Source organism: Magnolia sinica, chromosome 13 (assembly GCF_029962835.1).
Source record: "Magnolia sinica isolate HGM2019 chromosome 13, MsV1, whole genome shotgun sequence".
Lineage (NCBI taxonomy): Eukaryota > Viridiplantae > Streptophyta > Magnoliopsida > Magnoliales > Magnoliaceae > Magnolia > Magnolia sinica.
In genome coordinates this window covers 59,681,144-59,700,974 of record NC_080585.1, presented here as the reverse complement: position 1 = coordinate 59,700,974, position 19,831 = coordinate 59,681,144, and the positions used below count along the sequence as shown (strand labels likewise).

The window sequence follows — 19,831 nt, the reverse complement described above, 5'->3', positions numbered from 1 at the left end:
ATGGTGGGATTTAATCGCTGTTGTTTCCTTTGATGTGGTCCACTTAAGATTTGGAACTACTTCATTTTTTGGGTCATGTACTAAAATGATATGTTGAAACAGATTAACGGAGTTGATTTCTCGCATATATCACGGTGGGCCCATGGAACACTCTCCAATAGCCACCTCGTTATTCACAATAAGATAAAACACATGCCATGCGGTGGGTACCATAAAGTCCTCACACTACCCAGAGGACTTGATTTGGCTAGTAACATTGCCACTGTCAAGATGGCCAATGGTTGATGCTATGTGAGCCTAATCATGATGTATTTATTTGATCCACGCTGTCCATCTATTTTTTCAAATCATTTTAGATCTTGATCCAAAACATCAGGCATATATAACTCTCAGGTGGACCACACCACAAGAAATAGTAGCAATTGAATGTCCACCATTAAAAACCTCCCAGGGTTCAATATAATGTTTATTTGACATCCAACCTGTTGATTAGGTTATACAAACTAGTTTGATACAAAATTTGTGGCCCTTGAGAAGTTTTTAATGGTGTGCATTCAATCAACACTATCCTATGATGTAGTTCACTTGAGATTTGGATCTATCTATTTTTTGGGCTTATATCATAAGATGATCTGAAAAATTGAATGGATGCGTCAATATGTCAAACAAGTGTTGACATATCTAAGTTATCAATCACCAAGTATACCAATATATATATATTCCATGTCCCAAGAAAGGTGTACTTTTTTAGTTCATTAACTTTTACATGTCTTAATTATTATATGTTAGCTGTATTTGTATTATATGAACTCATTTTGATTACAATTGGAGCGATTTCTTATGGCAGCGTATGCTTTTTGGGTCTCATTAAATGAAAACTTATTATTTAATGCATTTTTTATAATTTTTTTATTCCTAAATATGCAAATATGTGTATTTAGGCATGCCCTGAAGTTTTACTGAAAAATTCCATCATTTTTTCCATTATTCGCCATTTTTTTTTTTGCATTTCCGGTTATTGGCGATAACAATAATATATCTTTATCTCCAGTCAGCGAAACTTATAGCGATACCGACAACTCAAACACTGCGATCGCCTACCATATCTTAAACTGCTTGATTGTGTTTTTCTTTTTGCTTGTTAAATTTTAGATATTTCGATTGTATTACTTTATCAACCATCTAATGACGTGTAGCACTAGATTTTACGTCAATTATAATTCCGTAAACACACTTCAAGTATCTAAAGATCTTTTCATCATCTCATCTCTCGTGCGGTGCCATGTCTCCTTTTTATTGACTTTTCCAAAATGGCTAAAAATGGGTTACAACAATAGTTTGTTAGCCAAACTATGGTCCTCTAATAACTGTATAGGTCTTGACAACTATCTCATCGCCGTTCAAGTCTAAAAGATTATCAAATGATATTTATATTAATAAAATAGGCACTTAATCTTTTATTTCCTATTTTTTCTTTTAATATTTATTTAATTGATGACCGAAATCAAGCTAAATACTATTATTATAAAAGTTCTTATTTTCACGGTAGGAAGAACTTAGCCCTATCTAAGTAGTCTACCCTATCTTCACCAATCTATTCTTTATCCCTTTCGATGGGTGAGTAGTTTGGCGAAGGCATTCCGTTAGATTTAAGTATAAATATAGCACCCTGCACAGTCCCCATCCGAACTGAGGCCCAATACCCCATCCTATACAAAGTGATGGATTGAGTGAATGTCACGCGGACATCACGGTGGGATCACTGATGTTCAGTGGAATGCGCTCCCGTTGCAGGAAATTCAACTCTGCGACAAACCAACGGTTTGGATTACCGCACCATGCGCCCCACTTGCCAGAAAAGACAATCGAATTTTCTGCTATAATACAAAAAAATGAGGTAGGTCCCCATCTCAAGTGGACCACATTACAGGAAACGTGTATCGAATGAACGTTGACTATTAAAAACTTTTTGGGCCATAAAAGTTTTGGATCAAGCTGTTCTTTGTTTTTTCCCTTCATCTGGGTCTGTATGACCTAATCAACAGACTAGATGTCAAATAAACAGTAATGTGGGCCTTAGGAGGATTTTAATGGTGGATATCCAATCACTATTGTTTTCCTGTGGTGTGGTCCACCTGGGACTTATATACCTCTAATTTTTGGTATCAAGCACTAAAATGATCCGTAAAATTGGATGAACGGCATGGATGAAACACATACATCATGGTGGGGCCCAAAGAGCACCAACCATCAGCCACGGGGCTGGTGGCAGGGGGAGTAGCCAATCCGTTTCCCTCGCGGATATGCTTACGTGGCGTATTTCCGCTATTAATTGGTCATCGCCGGCAGCTTCAAATTCCTTCCCGAGAGGGTGTGAGAGAGAGATGAAAATCGTTCCAATTGCTTGTTTAGAAGACAACTATGCATACCTGTAAAATTCTCCTCTTTTTTTAAATAAAAAAAAAAAAATCTTCAGAAACCCCAATTTCCAGCTAGGGTTTTATTGCTCCTTGTATTTCTTGATCTGATGTTCCTTGTTCTTCTCTCTCCCTCTCTCTGTTGTTGGAATTGCAGAATCATAGATGAGAATTCCAGAGAAGCAGCAGCCGTTGATCCCGTTGAACCTGAGAAGATCCTGCAGACAGCCGTAGAGAATGGTGTTGATCTGAAGCTCGTCCTTACCACTCATCATCACTGGTATTCTTTACACCTGTTTTCTTAAGCTCACACAGGCTTGTGTGAAAGAGGTGGGAACACGCTCTTTTACTAGTTCAAATAAGCATGTGAGATCGCCCTCACAAACCCATGTACGGTGTCCTCATTACTACTCGGCTCGTAGTCTGGTGATTGTGAGAGAATTGCCCAACCGCACTTGGGCTGGGTGGTTGAACCAACCATGTAGAGAAGGGACCCGCTGCTCGGGGTGAGTGGGTCCAATGATTTTTATTACATGGCATGTTAGACTAGAATTTTGATCCCAATCCATTGGATAACGGACGACCAATATTGCCCAATTGCTGTCATTTCTGTTTGGTGGGCCACTTGCCATATGACACTGGATGGAAGCCCAGGTGTTGAGTTACGATGAATCAATTGGTTCCATTTAATTGTATTTGTAATTTATTTGTTAATGAAAATGTTAGGCAAGAAATTTGAATCAGAACTAAGAAAGAGGACCATTCATTGGGTGGACTCCAACCGTGGACATACCTCACAGCAGAAGTTCTCCAATTGGATGGTCCTGACTGTCTGCTGTATTTTTCCCATTGTGGCCTGGCGACAGTGAGTGAAAACTTTGATCAATGTACAAAGACCAAATGGAGATTCGTATGGGCTGTGAGCATGATTGGGGATGGTTAGGCCACTAGTACTTTTCTTCTGTGTATGATTATGCTATTAGTTAGCTGTTGAAATGTCACCTGTGCTATTTTTTATTTTTTTTCCTTTTAATAATTGAGGTTTTAATAATGATCTGGTTAAACCCATATATGGCATCAATACAAGAAGGGTATTTTTTTCAACACTTGCAGTATTGGATACAGTATGATATGGATTTGTTGCACATCTACTCAGGTTTGTCTTTTTCCACCACTGTTTCAAGTGGTGATGACTAATCCACGTGCACATGTCATACATATATATCAACCATCCAGATTGTGGGGCCCAATTTGAATGGAGCATAGATCTCAAACCATCCTACCATCCATTTTCTGGCCATCAAATGAATGATTAAAGAAAACAAATGGTCGGAAATCCAATTCAATGGGTGAAATCATCTCTGTTCGAGCCCGTAGCTCAATGGTAGACAAGGGTGTGTTTCAACATTGAGACCTTGGGTTCCAGCCCAGCTTACCTATCAAAACAACTAAAAAAAAAGAAAAAGAACAGAGGTAAGGCTGTATGATCAGCTTGGTTTTGGGACTACATTCATCCTGGGCAGGGTGATGTGGCACCTATACAATAGATGAGTTTCCTCCATTTAAGGCAGTGTGTGCAAATGCGCAACAGAGCCTAGCCCATGGCTTTTATAGGTTATGCATTAGCTCTATTCAGGATATGTATTGTTTCTTAAATATTTACTTGCAAATTTTTATAGGGATCATGCTGGCGGGAATGAGAAGATAAAGCAGTTGGTTCCTGGAATTAAAGTTTTTGGGGGGTCAATAGACAATGTGAAGGGATGCACTAATAAGTTGGAAAATGGTGATAAGCTGGTGTTAGGAACTGATGTGAATATATTGTCCCTCCATACACCCTGGTATGTTCTTCTTATCCTATTTGACTATTCATTTTGAGGCGTCAATTGGACATTGAGGCTGCTTTCATAGTGGAGACTTTGAGCTATGTATACCACTAAATGAACAGTCCGGATCAATTAAACATGAGCTCCTCATGTCCAATTGCTTCACTGGCACACAGGTGTCGCTTTTGCCCTCCATTATTTTGTAGTTGGAGACTCCTTTCTCCTTTGTAGTCTCATTTTTGGGTTTCTGAATTATATTGTAATCTTCAAAAAAAGAGTTGTGTCCACCTATAATACTTGGAACCCTAAAAAAACAGGAGTACCCAAGTCCTATGGTCAAATACTTGGATATGGGTGAAGTAGGGATTACCCTCGTCAAAACTGGAAATCTAGATTTACTGGGATTTCTAAAACTCTAGATTTGTTGTTTTTATTAATGAATATCATAAGTTTATTATTAAAAAAAGAAAGAAAGAAAAAAACTCAAAAGGTGCAAATACAACCAGACGGAGCTCTAGAGTTGTTGTTTGTTAGAACTTATGGTGAACTTTTTGCAATTTGGGTGACAAATTCAACTTGGGTTATTGCTAGGGAAGCATTTCATCGTGAGTTTTTCAAGTTTCTCTGAGTCGAATCAACAAGTTTTGGTCGAGTCTTTTCTAAATCAAATTTGATTTCGGGTGCTGTTGAAATTTGATTGAGTCAAATCAACTAGGCCAAGTCGAGTAAAGTTTTTCTGAGTTTTAAAATAGGAATAATTTCAATCCTATATTTATGGCATAATTACAATTATCCTCCTATTAACTAACTGCAGTTATAGTATAAGAATTTTATGACTTTTGTTCATGCACTTGGTCAATGGTCAACAAAGAAACTTCATTTAAAAGACCAAGATACCCTTTTCAAATTAAAATAAAGTTGTGAAAACGGTAGGGGCCCAAACTATTTGCTGACATGGATAGACGACTTTGTGGATGAGATCTAGTTTGTCCATTAGCTGGGCCACCCCATGTTAGGCCTTGATCCTGAAATCACACTAATCCAAAATTCAGGTGCGCCTCACCATAGGAAACAATTTAAAATCTACCTAAAACCTTTAAATGTGCACAGTGCGGTCCACCTAAGCTTCATAGTGGAGTGATTTCTAGAGATTAGTTTCATCTTGGTGAGAAGAGTCATATGAAGGGATTGGATGGGATATAGAAACAACAATGGGCCCATACACAACTAATGGCAAGTGTCCCATCCCAACTCTTCCTCATGGTGTGGCCTACCTGAGTTTTGATCCAACCAAGGTTTTGGTTTCCATGGTGAAAATGAGGTCGTGAACATGATGGACGATGTGGATCTCATGTACATTCTCTCCTACATGGTGCTCAGTTGTACAGATGCCACCTATAACAACCCTTCCCAGGCTAGCAACGGTCCACTATTTTTTTCTAGGGTAAACCGAGATCGTCTACTTTACCTATTTTAGGCCGTGTATAGAATCATTGGTGATCATGGTGAGCCACCTAGGGTGGCCAATAAACAATTACACACCGGCATAAGGTAACAGGAAGATTGAAATCTCTGTATCTCTCTACTACTTAGAAGAGGAAAAAAAGAAAAGAAAAAGAAAATTTCATTAGGGTTTGTTTGTTTAGAGAGACGCCTTGAAAAATTGTGGAAAAGAATATGAATCCTGTTGATGTGATAGTTTTATCTGTTTGATAAACCAAAAGGAGGAGAAAATTGGTTTCTTTTTTCTAGTTTTTCCTTAAAAAGGCAAAACCATTCCCTAAAAAAATGTTAAGCGTATGTTTCCACGGTTACGAGGAACAACTCTTATTGTTTAACTGTTGATTTTTTAACATTTTAACAGAAAACACCATTTTTAAACCAAGCAGTAGAATTACTGTTAGATTCCATGATTCTCCTCAAGTCTTTCATTTCCTGAAGCATTCTATACTCTTTCTTCTTCTTTTTTTTCCCTTTTTTCCTTTTTTGAAGATTTCTATAGGGGTTTTCCATTTCTATATTTTGGATTTTCTCTAAGGGAACAAACCTTTACAAAATTCTAAAAAGCTTTTTCCAATTTTTCGAACACAGTATTTATAGAACCCTAACTTACCTCTGTCTAGTCTTAGTTATTTGTGTGCTAGTCACAACTAACCCTTTACTAATAAGTTCTAACTCTAATAACAAACTGACCATACAGTGAAAAGAACAAAAATACCCTTCACACCCTATTCAACATGTAGTCTTTTAACTTGCATGAAAATAAAGTCTAGCTGGTGGACATTGGTGTGCAGATCTGATTTCCATGGCCACATGATTTTTCCTGCATCAGTTTGGTGGCATGGTCATGTGAAATATCACAGGTATCTGAGATCGACGATATTGTTGTCGATTTCTTGTAGTAGTGTTTTTGTTTTTTTAATGAGCAATCAAGGAGGATATATTAAAAGATAGGAAATTGTGCAAAACAACCAAACAAGCATCCTGAAACTAAGGCCGCAAAAAGGAAACAACAAGAACATAAAAAACAAAGAAAAATACAATGAGATGCTGCCCCCACCCAGGCGCATAGGAGGTAAGCAATTAATGTAAAATAATACTGAAATTAGCCTTGGACACCATTGTATTAAAGAACAGTTACATAACAGCCGTAATGGCCGTTATGTAATGGTAATGGTGGGAGTTGTTACATGATATGGGGCTGCAACGCTTGTTCTGAAAGCAAATGGCCCTTAATGGCCGTGTAACAGTTGTTATGGGCCCATAATGGTTTGTTATGGGGTTGATACGGTTTCTTCCTTGAATATTTTTTGTGACTGTTATCGGTCGATACTGACTGGACGATTAACCACTTGCTCTAAAAGCTCAAACTGTTAGAGCATGACAAATTAATCCTTATCTTATAGCATAGGCCCCACATCGCATGGGTTAGGACCTTGGCCGAACCCCCCATCATGGGTGCCAAATCACATGGGTACCGCCTCACACAAGCCACCCGCCTCATATGAGCCACCTGCCTCACATGGGCCGCCCACTCCGAATGTGCCCATGCATCCTCCTTAAATATTTTTTGTGACTGTTATCGGTTGATACTGACTGGACAATTAACCACTTGCTCTAAAAGCTCGAACTGTTAGAGCATGACGAATTAATCCTTATCTCATAGCCCAGGCCCCACGTCGCATGGGTTAGGACCTTGGCTGAACCCCCTTCATAGGCCCCAAATCACATGGTTATTGCCTCACACGAGGCACCTGCCTCACATGGGTCACCCCCTCACTCGAGCCCAGTGTGAAAATGCCCCTGCATTAATCACCCCCGATGAGGAGTCTCGAACATGAGATCTCCCGCTCTGATACCACTTTGATACAGGACAATTAACCACTTGTTCTAAAAGCTTGAACTGTTAGAGCATAGCGAATTAATCCATTTATCTCATAGTCCAGGCTCCACATTGCATGGGTTAGGACCTTGGCCAAACCCCTCTCGTGGGCCCCAAATCACATGGGTACCGCCTCACACGGGTGGGGCCCGCCTCATACGAGCCACCCACCTCACATGGGCTGCCCACCCCGAGTGTGTCCCCGTATCCCATAGGCTACCCCACTCAAGCCCGGTGTGAAAATGCTCCTGCATTAATACATAAGTTGGATTTTCATCAACAAGGTAAATTGGAGATAATTGTGACCTTTATAAAATGATGATTCTTTAAAAAAAATCATTGAATGCTCACTTATATTTCCACCAAGATTTTTAGATGCAAGCTAGAAACCATTAAGGTGGACTCATTTCTATTTTTTGAATGTATGCCAATCCCAGATTGTTGGGGCATGGCTATCATGATAATGATTTATGTATTATTAAATGGATATCTGGAGAAATGCTAGTCTTTAGTTTTGGTTTCAACTGACATGTTTCTATCAGCCACACCAAAGGTCATATAAGTTACTATGTGACAAGCAAAGAGGAAGAAGACCCAGCTGTGTTTACTGGAGATACGTTGGTAAGTAGAGAGAAGGGTATCCTAATATTCTTTTCATTAATTTCATCTTTATACAACGTTGAATTGGAACATAAATCTAGATCTATAACTTTGATTTGATTGTGAGTCATGTTGTGTGAATTTCTGCAACTCTACCATTAAATAAGTTTTTGTTATTCTCTCCATTGTAGTTTGTTGCTGGTTGTGGGAAATTTTTTGAAGGTACAGCAGAACAGATGTATCAGTCGCTATGCGTCACATTGGGGTCTTTGCCGAAACCTACTCGAGTTTTTTGTGGTCATGAGGTAAAACATTTGTTGAATTTGTTTCCTATGGCTTATTTGGAAACATCCATATTTAACGATATAAAAACTCCTAAATTTTGCAGAATTGAGTAACGTACACTGATTATAATAATCAAATGCACACTTTTTCAGTTTGCTAAAATGTATTTGTACTAACTACTGTATAGTTGGGAAAATTAGCATTCAATTCAATTAGTTGGACACCGAATCGTGTATCTAAAAAAACATGCTGTTGGAAAAGTCCAATGTCGAAATGGCTGTGAAAGGCAAGTGCCATATTTACCATATCATTGAAATGCAGCATTAATGTCAGCAAATACACTTCTTCCAAATGAGTCCCTAGGTCTTATAAAGCTGTTTATAGTATATAGCCCCACTAACCCATGTGACAATTATTGAAGGGATTTTGAAAATCTCGCTATATTTTCATGAAAATTTAACGAAACCATATGATTGTGTTAATATGGTGAGATTTCCAAAATATTGGCAGCTGCTTATCTTCCTTGATTTTATCGATAAATTATCACAATTTTAACATGGAAATTATTCAAATTTTATAAAAATTCATATATACATATAAATTTTGGATTTGACTAGCCGTGTATGAAAATACATGAAAAAAGTCATAATATTTGAAAATAAGCACTTTTACACAGTCTTATTTCGTAAACACAAATTACAAATGTTTGAAAAATGGTAATTTGTCATATTTGCCCATATTGTCCCAATATCTTTTGTAGAGTATGAGACAAAGCCTATTATTGCCATGCTTCCAAATTTGGCACACCTATGCCCAATCCAATAAAACTTTAGTACTTTTGTCCATCAAATAAAGTCGAGCAGATGAATAGTTTGGATCTTTCATGTTTGCCACGTGCAGTGACATGAAGTGATTGTGTAATGAGGCAAGTAGGTGACAATATAGATGTGGCCTTTAGTTCTGTGGTGAGACGGGCCACACCATGGACCAAACACTATTCTTCTTAATAGAATAATCATAACCCTTCGATTGGTATCATTAAGGAACAAGCACACTAAGTGGGTGATACGAAGCATTCTTTGGTGCTTTATGGACCCCACCATGTTGTCTGTGTTTTATCCAAGCCGTCCATCCATTTGGCTAGATCATTTTCGTGCATGATCCCAAAGATGAGGTACATCAAGATCTTAGGTGGACCACAACACTGGAAGCAATGGTGATTAAACGCCATCATTAAAAACTTCCCCGGGCCCACCATAATGTTTATTTTCCATCCAACCTATTGAATAGGTCACACAGACCTGGATGAAGGGAAAACACCAACACCAGCTTGATCCAAAACTTTTGTGCCCACAAGAATTTTTAATGGTGGCCGTTCAATCACCACCGTTTCCTGTGGTGTGGTCCATCTAAGATTTAAATCTACCTCATTTTTTGGGCTCATGCCCTAAAATGATATGGAAAAATGGATGGACGATGCAGATAAAACACATACGTCGTGGTGGGCCCACAGAGCTTTTCTAGCACCGATTGGAGGGATCACTACAGAATGAGTCTCCGATTTGGGTGGAGTAGGGGTAACACCATAGTGGGTGCTACCCCGACCGTGGGGCCCACCTTGATGTATATGTTGTACATCCACATCGCTCATCTGTTTTCCCAACTCATTTTAGGGGATGGTCCAAAAAATGAAGTAGATCCAAATCTCAAGTGGACCATACCACAGGAAATGGTGGTCATTGAATATTCACCAATAAACACTTCTTAAGGCCCACCTTAATGTTTATTTGCCATCCAACCTGTTGATTAGGTCACACAGACCTAGATGAAGGGAAACACAAATATCAGCTGGTCCAAAACTTTTGTGGTCCTCAAGAAGTTTTTAATGGTGGCATTCAGTACCCACTATGTGGGCCATTGGAGATTTTGATCTGCTTCATTTTTGGGACCACGCCCTCAAATGAGCTAGAAAAATTGATGGATGGCGTGGATTTACAACACATACATCAAGGTGAGCCCCAGGTTCAAGGTAACACCCACTAACATGTTACTTGGGTAACACCTAATCTGCTCCCTTTCAAACAGGGCACCTAGGTACCATGTTGACGTCACAAAGTTCTTTGTACCCCACCATGATGTATGTGTCATATCCACACCATCCATCCATTTGGTTAGATTATTTTAGGGCATAAGCCCAAAAATGAGGCAGATCCAAAGTTCAAGTGGACCACACCGTAGAAAACAGTTGGGATTGAATGCCCCACCATTGAAAACTTCTTGGGGGCCACAAAAGCTTTGGCTCAAGTTTATATTTGTGATTTCCCTTCTTCTAGGTCTGTGTGACCTTACGAGCAGGTTGGATGGAAAATAAACATCATGGTGGCTCCTTGGAAGGTTTCAATGGTGGTCGTCATTGTACCCATTACTTTTTGTGGCGTGGTCCACTTGAGCTTTGGATTTGCCTCATTTTTGGGCTTGTGCCCGAAAATGATTTGGAAAAATGGATGGACATTGTGGATATAGCACATACATTATGATGGGGCCCACAGAACTTTGCCAAGTGTTTTGCAATCCGAGTCCTTTCAAAGCTTCCACGGAAGTCATTTACAAAAGGGTAAAGTTGTCATTTAGAAAAAAAAAAATTTAACGATATTTTTGGTCAAAAGTGACCAAAGATTTTAAGCAAACTCACTCACTGCATTTCATGTTGAGTCAAGAGAGGGAAGCTTTTAAAAAAAAAAAAAAATTTTAGTGAAAATCCAATTTAAGCACTTAATTTCGTGGATTTGCCAAACGGTTTGAACAAGGGAAAATCACTGAAAATAGCCTATTTCAGTGATAAGAGCTGAAAAACCCTTAGTGTTTCCGCCCTTAATGGGTATTAATGTCTGAAATACCCCTCATTTGGGGTGCCATAGTTGGTACTTCCATTTTTCCTGAATTGCACCCAGGTGCAGGTGAGGGAGTATTGTGCCTAGGTGCATGCCTAGGGATGTCGCCTCTCCTAGGGAGTGAGTGAGGCTCAAGTGGCCCAAAATGCCTCGGGCATCATCTTAGCTCACCTTTGACTTGACTGAACCCTATTGAACCTGACATGCCTACACATCACTATAGTCATGTATCTTAGTGCATGAAAGTGTGAAATACAGAAAAATGTACCCAATATAAAGAGAAACATAAGTAATATGTAACAATGGCAGAAAACAAAGTACAGATGTAGCCAAAAAATTGTTGAAACAGATACATCAATTATGTTCCATGACCATATCTGGAGGGGCTTGTTCTTTTATGACTCAAAAGGTTTTTTGAGCACCCTAGCTACTCTTTGCTGCTGGGAAAACAATAAGATGTCTGTTTCTTTTGTTTCAGTACACAGAAAAGAATCTGCGCTTTGCATTGACAGTTGAACCAGAGAATGGAAAGACAAGGGAGAAACTCTCATGGGCCCAGCACCAGCGACAGGGGAATTTGCCAACCATCCCTTCTACCATAGGGGAAGAATTGGAAACCAATCCATTCATGCGGGTCGATCTTCCGGAACTACAGGTAGGGTGCTTTCTCTCATGGTTCCCTGTTGTCATGGTCAATTTGTATGGAACTCACCAGGCTTATGAGAATGACCATAACACCAACCAATTTTTAAAGATGACCAAACTGTCCATCATCCTTTTGTGAAATAAGGTCATTTAATTAATTTTTTATTTTTTATTTTTTTTTTGCCTTCTTTTTTCATAGATTGGAATACTGATCATTATGGGAAGGACCATGCCACTGGGTTATTTTGTTTAAATACCGAATGCACTTGAGTGTGTTGAAGAGATGAGGGGGATGTTGAGATGTGTGGGGGAAGACTGAGAAGGGTAGATTCAAGAATATTGTCATCTAAAGGAGCCTAAGAATAGCCTCAATAGGAGATCTAATGACGGAAAGCAAATTGAATGGTTTGACCATGTGCTATGGAAATTGGAGATGGACTCATTAAGGTGAACTTCAATCAGAGTTTGAAAGGCCAAAAAGGAGAAGGCCTAATAGGACTTTGACTTGAGGTGGTGAGAAGGCTAATGAAGGCTTGTTCGGCTACTGAGGACAGAGCTATAGATATGAATAATAGGTGAAGCAGAATTTGATAAACCAACCCAAATAGTTGGGACAAGACTACAACGGTGAGACGATGATAGAATGCACCCTTGCTTAGCTTTGTCAATAATCTTGCTCCTAGTCCTAGGTCGTTTCTTCCGAAATGTGCAGCTGTGCAACTTGATTAGTTTTATGGGGCCCCTCCCCAAGTTGCGGTTTTGTTTTTTTTTTTTGGATGGTGGGCCAGAAAAAAGAATTCTTACTATTGATAACCTTCAAATAAGAGTGATGGTTCTTCCTAATATTTGCCTGATGTGCATGGGAAATGTGGAACCGATCAACCATCTTTTTATTCATTGCCCTTTCGTCAAGATAGTTTGAGGTTATTTCCTTTCTTTATTTCATATGGACTGGGTCATGCCAAAGACTGGAAGATGGGCTTGGCATGGAGGTGGTGTTGGAAAGGCTTGGAAAGTCTTATGGCAGTTGCTCATCATGGTCGTGTTATGGGTTATTTGGGGTTCCAGAAATGGTCATTGTTTTTGGAATGTGGATGTGGGGGTGAATGAGGTTATATCTAAAGTTAAAAGGCTAGTGTCAGAATGGGTGGTTTATGTAAAGGCAGCCTCAACTGCCCTTCCTCTCAAGTTGTTTGTTAGTGTTTTTTGGGCCTGTATTATTTTCTCGCTTATGCGCTTATGCAAGCTTCTCAATAAAATTTCAGCTCTCTCTCTCTCTCTCTCTCTCTCTCTCTCTCTCTCTCTCTCTCTCTAAATAAATTTTTTTTTAAAAAAAAAAAAACAATTCCTGTAAAGACTGAATTTGATCTTTAAATCAATCAAATCAACAGGTCGGCAGTAATGTGTTAGGGCATCCCATTAGTGAGTAGGTCCAGGCTGATTCATCAGATTCTGATCTCTCTACAAAATTACATCGATGTTGATACTTACACATATTATGGGTATTTTTATTTTTATTTATTTATTTTTCCCGGGGAGAACTTTTTCTTTCAAGTGGCTGACGCTGAAGCCGCTACTTCCAATAACCACTTAGAATAGCAAAACAGATTATATTTGTCAAGAAATGCAAAATGATATGGATATGATCTTCATTGTGCATTTTGACCAATTGTATTGTTGCTTTTTGGATTCACATACAAAGCTTTTGTATCCATCTCCAGGTACTCCATTTTGTCCAACAGGAATTGTTGTTCCTAGGAATTGATGACTATACAGCTATCTTGACACCAAAGAAGACTTCAACCCAATGCTTTATTTCTGTCCTCGTTTATATATTTCTTCAATAGTCATTCTAGGTACTATTGCATGCAACATAGGCCTAGTGGTTCTAGAAACGTCAATGATTGGTGAACCAGCAGATCCATTTACAACTCTGGAAATATTACCTGAATGGTACTTCTTTCACATTTTTCGAAATTTCCTCACAATATCCAACAAGTTATTGGGTGTTTGTTTAATGGTTTCAGTACCAACGGGATTATTAATCCAAATCGTGCCATGACCAAGAATTGGCAATTGACATGGAATGAACTATAGAATACCTGGTATCTCAAAGAACTATGATTTACGAGGTACAATCCATCTGTATCTAACGTATCAATTCAAGATATTGGGCCTAAAAGGATGAATTATGTACTGTATTTCGAAAATGTTTACGGGATACCCGTGGTAATCCGTAGGGGGTTTTCTATTCAGCTAGATCTCTTGCTTATCAGTGGGTGATGGTCTCTCCTTAGTATAGGGCTCGTGGGTCGGGGTTGGGCTTTTTGTGGCTTGTCGCCGGGGGGTGTTTTGTTGCCTTTTTCTTTCTTCCGTCTTTGTATTCTTTTGGCTTTGTCGCTTTATTTAATAAATTGTCATCCTTCAAAAAAGTAAGTTCAGATATGTGTGATGAATACATATTCTGAAAATGATTGTACAATGTTCAACATGAACCCTTTGCATTTCTTTTTGGGCTAGCATTTGGGACTGCCTTTTCGGTGGTCCAGTGCATTCATCTGGCGGGCCCCTTCATGGATGGGCATTTGATAAGAGATCTCCTCCATTAAACAAATCCCTTTTCCCATGCATCCAGTAGGCTTCCTCCTGTTCTGCATTTGGTGTTGATTACCTATATGTTTTTGACCATCTGTTTGTGGGCCAAGAATAGGATTGGTTGGATTCTCTGAAGGGGTGCCTTTTGCAGCATCTCCCATGTCCCATCCAGCGATTCCCCACAAGATCAGTACAAATCATTGAAATATGGCTCTCACCTATATGGAATGCTGATCCCCAGCGTCACCGAAATGTGGCCCCACCTGTATGCATCTTGATACGCCTCTTTGAATGTTTGTTTCATAGTGGTCACTTCATTGATGCAAAATTGAATATCACAGAGTTACTGCTACTGTTTGTCAAAGAGGACAACATAGTAGCAGTCGGTTCTCTGCAAATTTCCACTTATGGGTGCATTTCTTAACTCATGAAGAACAATGAAAGGAAGAGTGGTGCTGGGTCCGGACGACGTTGGGATGAGCATTATATAGTTCCCCTTTAGAAGATTTGAGGGTTTGCTATGCCTCCAGATCCTCCAGATGCACCCCTATGTATCCCCACAAATGCCATACTAGCATGTGTGGAACGTCCTACTGCACATCAGGTAGGCCCTACATGAAGATGAACTGGGCCAAAAATCAGATGGTCCAGTTGATGAGCTGACTAGCTTGATTTTTTGGCATGGTCAACTACATGGTAGGGTACACCTAATGATGTGCTCAAATGTCCTCCACATCTGCATGCAGACGTGCATGTGTACTTAGGAAGACTGAAAAATATAAAATGCTACGACTTTGTTCTTGCTAGAAGTGCTTCTTTGGATCTCAAAATGAGGTCACTTCCATGTCTATGGATTTCAGTTTTGTTATATCACAAAAGGATGAGAATATATTTCTTTTTTCACTTTGATCTTCATCTTCTTCTCTATCTTAACACAAAAAAAAAAAATTTCCCCCCCTTTCCAGGCAAGAGTGAACTGCCAGTCTCCTGTTGAAGCACTGAAGGAAATACGGAGGCTGAAAGACAATTGGAGAGGCTGATGGTGGAAAGATCCATCAAGGTATGCTCCTGCCTTTGTTGATCGATGAGTGCTCAACAGGTTTATGTAATTTTGAACTCTGTCATGTTGTATCGGACACTGTCGAGGCGGGTGTCTCCCATCCATAGAGAACTGTGGTTGGACGCTGTCAAGGTCCGTATCTCCCATGCATAAAAGAACTGCTGTCAGATGCTGTCCAGGTGGGTATCTCCTATCCATATGGAACAGTGGATATCAAAAACTCCAGGTGGAAATTTGAATGCTTTGAATTCTTGACTCTTCAAGACAAGCAATTTGCAGGATCTGGGCCATTCATCTGGGTGCCCTGCCATGCATGTGGTCAGAAATCAGGTGGACCATGAACCGATTCTACACGCAGGAAAATTCTTCTTAAGCCCATTTACTGAACAAACGCCCATTGCTAGGCCCACTGGATGAATGGCTTGGACCGGGCATGTGGCAGGTTGGAACCCAAAAGGCTTTGCATTCAACCTGAGGTGCGGGATTCAGTCGCATGTTGGATTCATTTTACAGTTATAGTGAAAGAAGATGATATGCTGGCTCACTGGATCGGGTTGCCCCCAGAATCTCAGATCCGAAGATCCTAACATTTCGATTATAAGGAGGCAATGCCCTCTTACAAGAAAAAAGTGGGCAAACTTTACCAAGAAAAAGAAGAGGTAAAGATGCAAGGGCTAGGATTTTCCAGCTCGGCCCATTGAGAGTGGGGTCACCGGTTTGCGATTCTGAAGCTCATTGGACCCTATATTTCCTCTTAATCGTATATGGTTCTGATTCACTCTTTTGTGACGGGGTCAGTCAATAATAATAATCAGTCTAGCTAAATGGTATGGTGCACCATCAATGTTGATTTGCAATATTACCCAACATGGATCATATATTTGCAAGATTTTTATCATTGAAATATTGAAATATTGTTGAAAAACCTGAAAACTCTCCCGACTTGGGAGACCTGAATTAGTCTTTAACTCGATGTTATATTATTAATAATCAAAAAATATAAGAGTGAATAAATATTATATTTATCCAAAGAAAGAATGCATACTTTTCAGCCTGTGAAAGGCTGGTAGCAGGGTTGGGCTGCCAAAGGCACTGTGGCAGGTACGAATCTTGTGGGCTGCCTTATTATTATTTAATTATTACAGGCTGAAAGGCCCATTACTTGGTAACTCGGTTGAGTTACACTGAGTCAGCCCAACTCAAGTGGGTCTTGTCAAGCTTGTGACCATGTTTTCAGAGACTGGGCTTGAAATCTTGTCGATATTGTCAAGCTTGTGATCGTGTTCTCAGAGACGGGACTTGAAATCTTGCTTATACCAGTTCAATCTGCCTGGCTTCGAATCTCGAGCCAGCAGTTTTAGGACCATAATTTGGAATGATCACGTTATAAGGAGATACACAGGCATGTTATGATGGTTGATATTCAGGCAATTGGAAATTGCAAACGCAAATTCTAACTCACAACCCGTTGCATGTGATATGATGATGTGCAACCAAGCTCCACGTGTCATGTTCGTCGGCCACAAATTTATCCCAGCCGCTTATCAAACTGGTTGGTCATCAATGGACCCCCTGAATTGCACGTTGAGTAGGTCCAACAAGACCTGTCCGAGGCTGTGGACGTACCACAGGATCACGTGCAGAGCTGGGTTGCATGTGAAAGCATTATTTTGAATGAGAAGCAAGCCGGTTCGGCTCACCAGTGGTGCATTCATTCTCGTATGAAATGAATGGGTACGGTTAAAACCTTACAACTGGTCCACAATTGATGTTGATGGGCGTTTAACGACTTTCTGGAGAGGGATGTGTGGGAGCGCAATGGTTCAGCGGCATCCCCTTCTCTTTCGTTTTTTTTTGTTAAAAAAATTTATATATATATATATGTGTGTGTGTGTGTGGCTTTATCACCTGTCGTGGTCATATAATTATAGGTGGCACCCGTGAATCTAAACTGTTAGATTGGACGGGCCATGCCCTGATTATTCATTATTACAAGGTTGGTTTCTAAGGAGCTATCTGGTGGCTTGTAAATGGATGGTTACAACTTAATTGGGTTGGGGCCCTAGTGGTCGAATAGGATATCATACGATGGAGAAGACTTTTGTGCGGGTGGGGTCGGTGTTATGAACAGTTCCAGCACACGTGTGTATGTATTCCCTCTCTTGAAGATGCTGACATCCCAAGGCTCCGGATTTCTATCTTCCGACACAAACAACCACAGGCTTTAGCTGGGCTGAGTTTAGAATTGAAAACACACTTGACTGTTACGGACGGACCTCTGCCTAGCTCACATTCAGGATCATCTTTGGGCTTTGGCCTAAGTTGTAGGGCTCAGTACTGAGATAGCCTAGGATTGAACCTTCTTTAAAGGCCTCCGGACAAACCGATGACCTGGCCAACTTGCAAGTTTCAAATCCAATTGCCACCATCTCCCAAAATAAAATTAAAAAAACCTGTTTAGCTATTTCCATATCCCAGTCCAAGGCTCCCCGAAGAGAGAAAAAAAAAAAAACCCTAAGCTTAGAAATAGCCATGAGCCGAACCAAATTTAATTAAGGCCCATTTTGGTGGGATGCAGATTGGGTATTCTACACGCGCCTATCCCTAGCTAGGAATGGACGGGTTCTTGAGGTGGCAACCGTGACGTATGGGTTTTATCCACACCGTCCATCCATTTTGCATACATTTCTAGGGTACATACCCAAAAATGAGGCGGTTCCAAGACTCAAGTGGACCACACCACAGGAATCAGCGGTGAAAATGACACCACTGTTGAAACCTTCCAAGGGCCCACCGTGATGGTTAATTGCCATTCAACCTGGTGATAAGGTCACATAGACCTGGACTAAAATATTGCAGGTTAACCTATTAATTACATGAAGTCCATATTTCGAACAGACTCAGACCGGCCAAGCCTGGATCTAGCCTAGCTACTTCAAAATCAGGGCAGCAGGCATGTCCATCATCGTCCCCTGAACTGAACAACCGGCAAAAGAAACAAATTCCCTTGTATGAATTCCACCCAAATATCTTTCATTTCACTACCACAAAAGAGTAATTAGAGGTATTAAATATTACACTGGTCATCTTTTTTTCCTTTTCTTTTATTTTCCCTGTCATTGGGTTACATGTATAGCAAATCTGAGCTGTAAATACAATCAGCCCACAGTGGTCATGGGCTGGACCCTAGACAAGCAAAAGGGCTTACTAAAAAAGTTCAAAATCCAGCCTAACCCAACAACACAGCCCATTGACAGCCCAGAGCCCCATCATGAAACCGGTCACAGAATAAGTGATCCATAGCTCAAGTGGTAGACTGAGTGAAGATAACCTCATTTCAACACCGAGGCCTCAAGTGGGGTGTGTACTAACAAGCTAACCAAAAAAACAAAAGAAAGAAAGAAAGAAAGAAAGAAAGAAAGAAAAAGAGTGAACATGCTGCAAGGCTACTTGAATCCCGGCAACTCTGATCCCAACTAGTTGAGTCACAGCGCTATCCTAAGCAAAATTTACAGAAATGGATGATTGTATATGAAGATGAAATAGGAACATTGAAAAGTAAATTATCTGTGGCTCATATTCAAATCCAAGAGTAAAATGAAACCATGATTATACTATCACTGCTTCAATGAGACAATAATCAGGATAATGAATAATTGGTTCAGATCATTATATGGGAGGCAATCCAGGGGGCGAAAATGCATTCCGGTGTGGTACTGTGGTAGAGGGCACCATATCCTATTAAAACCGTCTCATATATGGCCATTTCATAAAACTTACCTTCAGCATCACTCAAAAGTTGATATTTTCTGTGATTTTCACGGATTCATATCGTTTGGCAAATCCAACATATTAAGTGCTTTAAATTAATTGTCACTGAAAATATGGGTCTTTTTTTCAGCAACCCTCCCTACACTTAATGCTAAAGGCTGAATGTTTGATGGTGCATTAAAAATTCTTTTCACTTTTGACTAAAATATCTCTAAAATTATTATTTCAAAATTACAATTTAACACTTTTTAAGTTTTCAGCACTTATATTAATTTTCAGAGTTTATTTTTCAGTTTATCAAACAGTTAGGAATCAATTCACTGTCAATGCACCTTCCACGCAAGCAAGCTAATCATAAG

The 19,831-nt window shown here is 39.8% G+C and overlaps 1 protein-coding gene across 1 annotated transcript; it reads left to right on the top strand.

Annotated features, from left to right (window-relative positions):
- The first annotated feature begins 2,278 nt into the window (after window positions 1-2,278).
- LOC131223797 (hydroxyacylglutathione hydrolase cytoplasmic) lies at window positions 2,279-15,949 on the top strand. Its single transcript, XM_058219310.1, has 7 exons — window positions 2,279-2,431; window positions 2,575-2,697; window positions 4,097-4,258; window positions 8,168-8,246; window positions 8,417-8,530; window positions 11,880-12,056; window positions 15,607-15,949. Exons 1-7 carry the CDS (start codon window positions 2,304-2,306, stop codon window positions 15,679-15,681), a joined length of 858 nt encoding a protein of 285 aa, XP_058075293.1. The 5' UTR covers window positions 2,279-2,303; the 3' UTR covers window positions 15,682-15,949.
- Window positions 15,950-19,831: the final 3,882 nt, after the last annotated feature.